The sequence below is a fragment of the Limulus polyphemus genome, unplaced genomic scaffold (assembly GCF_000517525.1).
Source record: "Limulus polyphemus unplaced genomic scaffold, Limulus_polyphemus-2.1.2 Scaffold649, whole genome shotgun sequence".
In the NCBI taxonomy this organism is placed as follows: Eukaryota; Metazoa; Arthropoda; class Merostomata; order Xiphosura; family Limulidae; genus Limulus; species Limulus polyphemus.
In genome coordinates, this window is record NW_013666259.1 from 337,885 (window position 1) to 347,780 (window position 9,896).

Genomic DNA, 9,896 nt, shown 5'->3' on the forward strand with positions numbered 1-9,896 from the left:
CTTTGATAATTTTTTTAATTATCCTTAATTTTTCTTTTAATTTTAATATTCTTAAGAACTCACTATAATTATGCCGGTTATTTGAAAGATAATTCTGACTGTTTTAATTTTGATTCCTTCAACGCCGAAATATGATTGGCTGGCTCTGATAAGTTGACAACGAAAAAATTTCGCGGCAGATTGAACAGGGGTGGTATTCAAGTCGCTTATAATTATATCTGGTTATGATAGTGATACGGTATTAACGTTAGAGATTTATTTTGTTTGTAAGTTTATATAAAATTTTTTGAACTTTTCGATTATTACTAAACTGGTGAAAACAAACGCCTATGTGAATAACATTTTTGATTACTAAGCGTTTGTATATTTCGTTTAATGTTTTTCTTAAATTGTCTTTGTTTATACTAAACTAAATTAGTAAATAATAAATTAAAGGCCTATATATATACTTTCATGATAAATTGATATAATTATAAGTTTTTATAACAAAGTGTGTTAGAGCTGTACAGTATATTGCACGGATACTGATATTTACAATTGTAAAGTTGTATTTTAATTTCAACAGAACATATATAATTTAGTAAAAGCTAAATGACATAATACTAATAACCGATTTTTATGCAGAATGTTTGTTCAATCTTAAGTTTGTACGATTGATACTGACAGTGTGATACTGCCATTCGTACATTTTGTTAATAACTTGGCTTGCCAAATGTGGTTAGCAGAAAGCTGTAACATCACCTAACTGTTACAGTTTACCAGTTTTATAGCTTCTACTTCTAGTTTCACTACCGTATCTTTCAATTTCAAAAATTCCACTTGGTTACCAAAATATTAAAATACATAGTTATTGAAACAGGACGAATTTTATAATTGACATTAAAATGAGTAATTTAGTAAGCAAATACAAGTTGATTACTTTGCAAAAAAGGCTAAAATTGTAAAAAAGTGTATTTTCCGTTAAGTTATCACACATACTATGAATCATTGTATTACACTCAATGTTTAATCTCAGTTATTTTGTTTGGTTACTTTTGAGTTTGTATCAAAAAATGTTTCTTTGTTTGGGTCAGCACAGTAAAGAGTATTTTCACAAAATTGGTTGCAGTGTATAGAATAAAACTTGAAAAAAAAACATTTCTCTTTCACAACTTTGTGAATGGTGAAATTCCAAATTAGTTTTGATATTGTAACTATTGACCTAATCAAAGGATGATTGATGCATAAATAAATAGTTTTAATATTTCTTTTAGAATTTTGTACAAACACTAATAATTTAAAAATTGTTCACTTATACAAAAAAATATATGAATTGTGTCTAAAGGAAAATATCAGATTTTTCGAATTATAAATGTGAGGTAACCAAAAATACATGTTACCAAGCACCTGCTAATAGGAATTTAGCATATTTTCATTTCTTAATTTTTTACAATTCAGAATTATATTAGTTTTCAAGTAATATAAGATCTTTACTGTTTTGTGTAGAATAATATTTTGTTTTTGAATTCAATATTGTCATTTTTTTAAATGAAAGTACATGAGCGTGTTTCAAAAATCTTTATGTATATACAGTCATTGCGGCATACTGTAGCTGTGACTATTTTTCTTAAACTTGAATTTATATGAATTAATAAATTTAACTTTAGAATACAGCTTTTCATGTACATGGAATGTTTTTTATTCAAAAACAAACAAAACTGATAAGTTTAGAGGTTAAAAAAAACTAAAAGGGGTTCTCTGGTTACCAAAGTTTGAGAACTGCTGTTCTAAGTGATGTAACACAATTTGATGTTTTCTGTAATGAAATGTATTGTGTCTCAAAAGGTTTTTTGATTGGAAAATAATTTGCATTAATGATTTCAAAAGATGTGTTATTTATATGTGTGTTAAACTGTTTCAGGAACTTTAGAAGAATGGCTCGTTTTGAATTTGTCTTGCCTCTAAACTTTGAAGACTTGAGAACATCTCAGAACACTCGTCATTATGTTGTAGATGAAGTGGTTTATGTACGGGACATTTCTGGCAGATTGCAAGGTAACAGTATGCATTATTTTTTAACTAAAGATATGAAAATTCAGAATATGGATTTAGCTGTTCTTTTTTCTGTTAATGAAATATTTCACTGATTCATTTCTTGTAATTTTTTGTGATACTAAGAATAAGAACAAAGATTCATAGTGGCTTTTGATTTATCTTATATTTTTTGCCCCAAATTATAAGGCCAAATGTAATTAAATGTGCTAAAACTGGGAAATGATTTATATGTTTCTTCTTTTTGATTAAAAGGTTGTATTGTTTTGGTACTTATGTGGTAATTTAATTGAAGACAAATATCAGTGCTAGATGCAGTACTTGTATTAAAATGGACAAGTGGGTGGTGTACTGTAATTACTTAGTACTTTACTCTCAAGTATTTTAGATGGGTAAAGAATAAAATACAATTGAATCAATAGAAATTCTATTTTTGTATTTAACATTTTAAACGTAGTAATCCTTATAATATTATGAACAGCTTACTTCATTGGTTTATAATGACAGTAATGAATTTACTGATGCCCAAAATAAATAGTGAAATGGCTCTGGCTCATTTATTAGAAGGTAGCATCTATACCTTTTTACTCAACTACATTAAGGCTTTCATTGAACTTGGTGAGATAATTTACAGACAGAAAGGAATAATTGGGTCTTTTGAGGCTGTATGTACACACTCGACCTTGAGAACAGCATAAAATTGAACCCACCTTTTTTTTGTAACTGTTGATTTCCTGCCTTAAATTCTTGTAAAGTTCCAGCCTCCACAGTTGCCAATGGCAACTCATTTCATTAGCCAAGCACTTTAGAATAATAACTGACCTAATTGAAACTTGTCTTTTCCAAATTGTAAACTTGTGTCCTGTTCTGTTTGTCTTCAGAATATAGCCATAAGAAATCAAAAGCCTTTATCCTGTTGATCCTCTCCAGATAATTTTATAAACTTTAAAAAGATCAACTCTTACTTTCCTTTTCTCAAGAGAAAATAAGAGATTTTATCCTATCTGCATAAGATAACCTTTCCATCCTTGGAATCATCCAAGTAATTCCCTCCTTGAAGGTCTTTACGATAAGTCGGTGTCCTTTCTTAGATAAGGTGACCAAAACTGTAAAAAGCATTCTAAGTGAAGCCTTAATGGTAAAAATTGGGAAGAATGTTGCCCAGAACATTATAGGTCAGTTAGTCTAACTTCTTTAATGGTAAAAATTCTAGAAAGTCTTATAAAAAACTTTACAAAATCATGTAGTTAAATTTTATATCATAAATGAAAGTGGATTTACAAAAAAAGAAATTTTGCCTTATTAATTTGTTAGCTTTTTTTTTCAAGAATGTTACTTATGATCTGGTTGATGGAAAAGATATACTTAATTTTGATAAGATGCTACAAAAAGATTAGCTGAGATAATCACATCATTTGGGAAAGATTAGTTAATAATAGGGTGTTCGACGAGAGAAAGCAAAAAGGTTGTTATTGGACTCCAATCAAACTGGACTCTTGTTACTAGGAGTAACTCAGGGGCCTTTGCTTTTATTTTATTTACATTAATGACATTGATATGGGCATAATTAATAAATCCTGCTGATGGTATTCAACTCTTGGGTATTTCTATATGTATTAGAGATAAGGTACTACCAAATAGCTTGGATCAATTGGTGTATTGGACAAATATTTGGAAAATACTCTTTATTTATAGTACATACAAAGTAATGCATTTTGGTTAACATAATTTGAGTCACAATTAACACAGATTGGATCCCACTCACTTCAGTGACTGAAGAAAAGTATCTTGACATTGTGTTGGATAAGTCAATCAAGACATTGAGACAGTGCACTAGTAGTAAAGTTAACAGAATTTATTTGGTATTCATAGATATATTAATTACAAGCCAAAAGAGGTAATCATCTATCTATACGAATCAATAATAATAATGGTAAAAATTGGGAAGAATGTTGCCCAGAACATTATAGGTCAGTTAGTCTTACTTCTCAGAAGTAAGACTAACTGACCTATAATGTTCTGGGCAACATTCTTCCCCTCTTAAGACCTCAGTCTTCCCCAAAGCCATCTCTAACTTATTACTGAACTACCTTCAAACATAATGAAGTTTTACTACTAACTACTTGTCTTTATTTTCTATTACCAGTGTACTCACCCAGTAATTGTATATGCAAGTTTAACTGAAATTAAACTATTTTACAGTTTAAGTTGTTGATAAATCAAACTGAAATACCATATTAACTACTAGTTATACTATTAATTACTAATATACACCACATTTGTAATTACATGTAACTAATTACTAATTGCAATAATTTACTAATGTATTAAACTCTGACAATTACCAAATAATAATAGAAACAATTATTTAAACTTTCTAAGATAAGTACAACATCCTAAGAAAATTAATATTTAGGCTATAAACTTCTTCAGCTGAGAGTATTGTATTTTTAGCACATGAAATTTCTGTATAATATCTGATAAGAAACAGTCTATCTGGACCATGTGTAGTTGTGTATTGCATCATTGTACTGATATAGTAATATAGTCTTGTTGATAACTCATTTTTGACATAAACAGGAAATTTTGTGGAAGTTTGACAAACAGTTGATGTAAAGATAAGCTTTATTTATCATTAAATTTTTGTCTAGCTATATATACTAAAGAAAATTGTTCTTACAGGTTTATTTGTCAGATTAAATGTGTGTGTGTCAACTTTATAGGTTTGGTCAGCTTGTTAGGTGTTTTCAGTATTAGCCTCGATTTTGATAGCATCAAAAAAGTGTACTTTTTGTATATGCTATGTCTATTAGAAACAACTTGAGGTCTGGAATAATATCTGGTAAAAATTATCGAAGTTAAAGAATTGTAAGATATTTCCTTTATTTTCTGTCTTGCAGATTGCGAACAAATGTTACGTACTGATGGAGCAGAAAGTATTTTAGAAACTTTTAACACATTCTATAGTGTTATTTAGTAAGTACTTGTTTATCTTTAAAGGCACTGAATTAGTCAGGACGTACGATAGGGGTTTGGGCTCTTTAATTTGAATTTATTTTCAAGAAACAGTGCACATACATGAGAAAGTTAAATAAATTAAACAAATGACAATGTTTTTTTGAAGCTCTAGACTTAACATATCTTAGTAAATTAAGCTTAAATCATGTGAATAAGCATCTAATCTTACAATGGAAGAGTGGAAAATAAGGCCAAGTTTAGACAATGCTTCATAAAACAAAGAATACTTTCACAATTTTTAAGCCACACTTTTTGTTTGTAGGAAAGTTACTGACAATTAATTATTTAAATATACTCCATCTGCCACAACTCCCTTACATGCCTTTCTTGTTTTTAAGTCTTGATGACATAATTGGTAATAATTCCATTAAATAAACTTGTATATTTTTTGTTTTGTTTGTCAGTTTTTATTGTTCTTAAGATAATTTTTATGGTTTAATGTATGTTAAAGCCAGTAAGACCATCAAGAAAGCATGAAATTTTGACAAATAGTTAATTAAAAGATAAGCTTTATTTAATATTACTTAATATACTGTTTAGAAAAAACAGTGTTAATTTTTAAAAAGAAGAATAGGCTTACTAGAGTAATAGTAAAAAGAAATTCTAAGAAGTTTTTGTGTATAATTTCATGTGATTATCTGATTTGTGTAGCTATACGTACTAAAGAAAGTGAAAAATGTTTCAAGTCTATTACTCTTTCTTTATGACAGTCATTTTAATAAATTAGAACCAGAGGTTAGACAAGAATCATTGGAGATGATTATGACAGGTATGTATAGTTCCTAACAGATATTTTTTGTCATTTTATTACTCTGTTTCTTAGTTCATAATGCTAAGTGTTATAAACTTTATTTCTTTATAGCTAGTTCACATGAGTAAACTGTTTTCACTCTTTCTTTATACAGGGTTTGCTAAAAGTCAATAAAGAATATGTAATATACAGTATTTTCTGTTTCAGCTCTACATAAATAAGTCAGTCACTAAGAGACAGTCACTCTAGACTATTTGTAGTTGTGTATTGTATCTTCTTACTGACATATTTATAATATATTCTTGTTGATCACTCAGTTTTGACATAAACAGTTTATATAATTTTGATGGGTAAATTTTAATTTGGGCTGTAAACTTCTTCAGCTGAGAGTATAATTGTATTTCTAGCACAATATATACTAGTAATTTTTAATCATAAGATATTTATGGCACAACCCAATAGCCACTGCACATGATTATATATATATATTGTTACGTCTCCGTTTGTTAATTAACTTTCCGTAACTTCGTTCTGACGAAACTTTAGCGACACAAGTCCTTACTTAATAAAACTGGTTTATTCTTTCTGAATATAACTTCACGATACACTTGATTTCAACATTCGCGTTAAAACAAATGCTATAACGATGAACGTGCTCAACTTCAATAATACTCGCTGACTGCAGATCAATTACTCACTGTCTACACACACATTATTCCGTCATGTTGTCAACCTCTTGTATATATACCAGACTACCCTATATCTAGTAATCTCCCGACTATTCCCGAAGGTTCGAGAGGTGGCGTGACACTAGTCACGTCACCTCGCTGACGCAACAATATATATATATCAGGTGTTAAACATTACAGTATATGACCTCTAGTTATTGGTACACAAATCATCACACAGATAGAGAAAATGATTCCAAAACTTTCACAACTCATCTGAATTATCAAATAAAAATATGTTTGTTTTATATCTTTTTCTGCATTCTACAATTTGAGAACCATTTTCTTAGAGTACCCAGGCAGACACAAACCAAAATTATAAGAAAATACAAATTACTACACATTAAATATATTTCTTGACAGATCAATATACCAAAAATTATCATAATGATTATGTTTGAATGTTATGCACGATGGTCGTTATAGGTGGTTTTGTCATGAGAGCTAAATATTTTGTCGATGAAGAGCTGATACATATGATTCACCACTTGTCTACTATGTTACCAGTTGATTGTACACATACATTTTTTAAACTCGCACTAATTGTTTTAGTATCTATATTTTCCTTTACTTAATTCTCCTATTGCCATTTTTAGTAAATTTATTTTTATGTGGTACCGTTGTTAGAATTGTGATCATGTTTATTGTATAAATAATTCAAAATAAAAACAGTTTAAAATACATGTTTCCTTGGGTCTGCTGTGGCCCCGTGGTTAGTGTGTCCGGCTGAATCAGAGAATGTTGGATTTGAGACACAATGTTGTTGAACACTCTCTGCTCTTTCAGCTTTAGTGATTACTAATTCTGTTATTCAGCTTAAATTGCTGATTGTCTGCATTTCCTCTACTCTGACCTGGCCATTTATCCCATGTGCAAATAAGTACTGTTCAGATAAAAATTCCAATTTTATGGCTTCTTTAGTCATATTAGTTAAGCATTTCACACATGTAAAGCTACCTTTTTGACAACAAACGTTTTTACACTTTCACCTGCCAGCTGTGAAGTAGTCTATGCCTGTGACTACTGGTGTACATGATTTATAAGTGAGTATGTCATATATGGTTGTTGTCAGTGCAGATATTCGCAAGTGTAGGAACTTACTTTGTAATTAGTGATTGTTAGAATGTGTCTGAATATTTTGGGTGTATGCCTAGGACTACTGATGTATATGATTTATAAGTGAGTATGTCATATATGGTTGTTGTCAGTGCAGATATTCGCAAGTGTTGGAACTTACTTTGTAATTAGTGATTGTTAGAATGTGTATGCCTAGGACTACTGATGTATATGATTTATAAGCGAATGAATCATGTATGACTATTGTTGGTATAGAAACTTGCCTGGAATTAATTCTATGGCTGGAAATTACATGACGAGTAAATGGTAAAACACCATGATATTTCTAGAAATTGTCAGTGTTTTCCTCAAAGATGTTGGTGCTTGTGTGTGTTGTTGATGTTTGACAATCTCTTCATGTACTACATCAATGTACCTTTTGTAGAGTTCTACTTCTATATATGTTTAAATATGAAGATACTCCAAATGTGTGGTGTTTTGACGCTTGATATTCTATCACTGTTTAATATTCTAAATAGATTGAAATTAACTATATGATTAATATTTCAATTTTTGAAGAAAGCCTTCAAAAATAATAAATTTTACGTTCTTTGTGCCTCAAAAGATAGGACTCATAACATCAAGAGACTAGTGATTTTCAGTCTAATTTGTTTAACTTTTTCTTTATTCTTTGAGATAATTGTTTTGTATAATTCTGTCACGTTTTTTAAACGTGGATCATATGTGAAAACGAATCATTTTTTTCATATGGTATAAAAATATTGAAACCTGTGTATTTGCAAGGATTAACTACAATTCTAAGATCTTGTATATTACAAAAATAACAAATGAAAATACAATACATCAGTGAGATTAGAAAAAAAGATTACCTGATGCGACTAATTATTTTTTGATTTAGTCATTAAAAAATAAAAGTGAAATATAGTTTCCTGTAACAAAAAATGCTTATCGTCATTTTTTCTCTAGCTTCTATTAAACTGTGTGGACAACAGTCAATGATTTTAGAAGATATTGAACAGTTGGACTATGAGACTCGAACAAAACAACTAAACTTGCTGAAAATGACCTGTTACCTTTTGTGTCAATTTATTGAAACATTTGAAACAGAAAGTTTGAAACCAACTACACAAACAGTAGTGACAGGAAAGGTAAAATAATTTCTATGTATTATTTCTTTTAGTATGGTTTTAGTTAGTTTTCTTATTTTTTCTTTCTCTATCTCTTTCTACTCTTAAAAGGGAACTCTGGGGTGGACACAACATAAACAAAATTGCAAATGAATGGCTAAAACATCAATACAGGACATCAAGAAATCCACCCAATAAAATATTAATATTATCCATTATATCAAGGTGGATACTGGAGGCTACCATTTTTCCTTCATGCTGTTGAAGTAGTTTGAGTTAATAAAAAAGGAAAAAAGAGTCATACCAGGAAGTGTTAAGTTTCTAGCTATTTAGCACAGTTGTTACATCACTTGCAAGAGGTCTTGGATTCAAATATGAGGTGATGTTTGGTTTGGTTTGTTTGAAATTTTGTACAAAGCTAAACAAGGGCTACCTGAGCTAGCTGTTCCTAATTTAGCAGTGATAGATTAGAGGGAAGGCAAGTAGTCAACACAACCCACCACCAACTCTTGGGCTACTGTTTTACTAATGAATAGTGGGATTGACTGTCACATTATAATTCCCCCATGGCTGAAAAGACAAGCAGATTCAGTGTGATGGAAATTTGAACCCGCTACCTGCAGATTGGAGTCGAGCATTCTAATCACCGGGCTATGCCGGGCCAAGAGGTGAGGAAATGGAAATATTACACTGTGATGAACAAGTGTACAGAAAGATGGGTGCAAGTGATCAGTTTAACGGGACACACCTCTGTGCTGATACAATTTTAAACAGGTTCTGTGCAGAAATTGTCCATGATTCTGCAGAGCATATTTTATGTTTAATATTTGTAGAAATAATGAGTTATTATTAAAATGTAAATCAAGTAGACATATCTATATCAAACACCTTTTGAGTAAAATACTGTTACGTATCTGCTTGTTTGATAATTTCTGGTAAAAATTCTTTCCGAGAAACTTCAGTGATTAAAACTAGTTTATTCTTTCTCGATACAAACTTTGTAATACCCTTACCAACTTTTATACCCAACGTTTTAATCCCCAGTATTTCCCCCCTTTTCCTATGGTGCCTACTGTTCGCTTGACTCAATTATCTATCTTTTCAATCTATCTGCATATCTCTGCAATCTATCTGTCTATGCAATCACACTGGTTTTTCTCACCA

At 30.1% G+C, this 9,896-nt stretch overlaps 1 protein-coding gene across 1 annotated transcript in view; it reads left to right on the forward strand.

Moving 5' to 3' along the window:
- Nucleotides 1-196: 196 nt before the first annotated feature.
- The window catches only part of LOC106459697 (condensin complex subunit 1-like), a 57,770-nt gene continuing 48,070 nt past the window's right edge, over nucleotides 197-9,896 (forward strand). Inside the window, exons 1-5 of the mRNA XM_022386228.1 lie at nucleotides 197-266; nucleotides 1,901-2,034; nucleotides 4,932-5,007; nucleotides 5,760-5,818; nucleotides 8,572-8,753. Of these exons, the coding sequence (XP_022241936.1) occupies nucleotides 1,914-2,034; nucleotides 4,932-5,007; nucleotides 5,760-5,818; nucleotides 8,572-8,753 (438 nt within the window). The 5' untranslated portion in view covers nucleotides 197-266; nucleotides 1,901-1,913. The remainder of the gene's footprint in view (nucleotides 267-1,900; nucleotides 2,035-4,931; nucleotides 5,008-5,759; nucleotides 5,819-8,571; nucleotides 8,754-9,896) is intronic.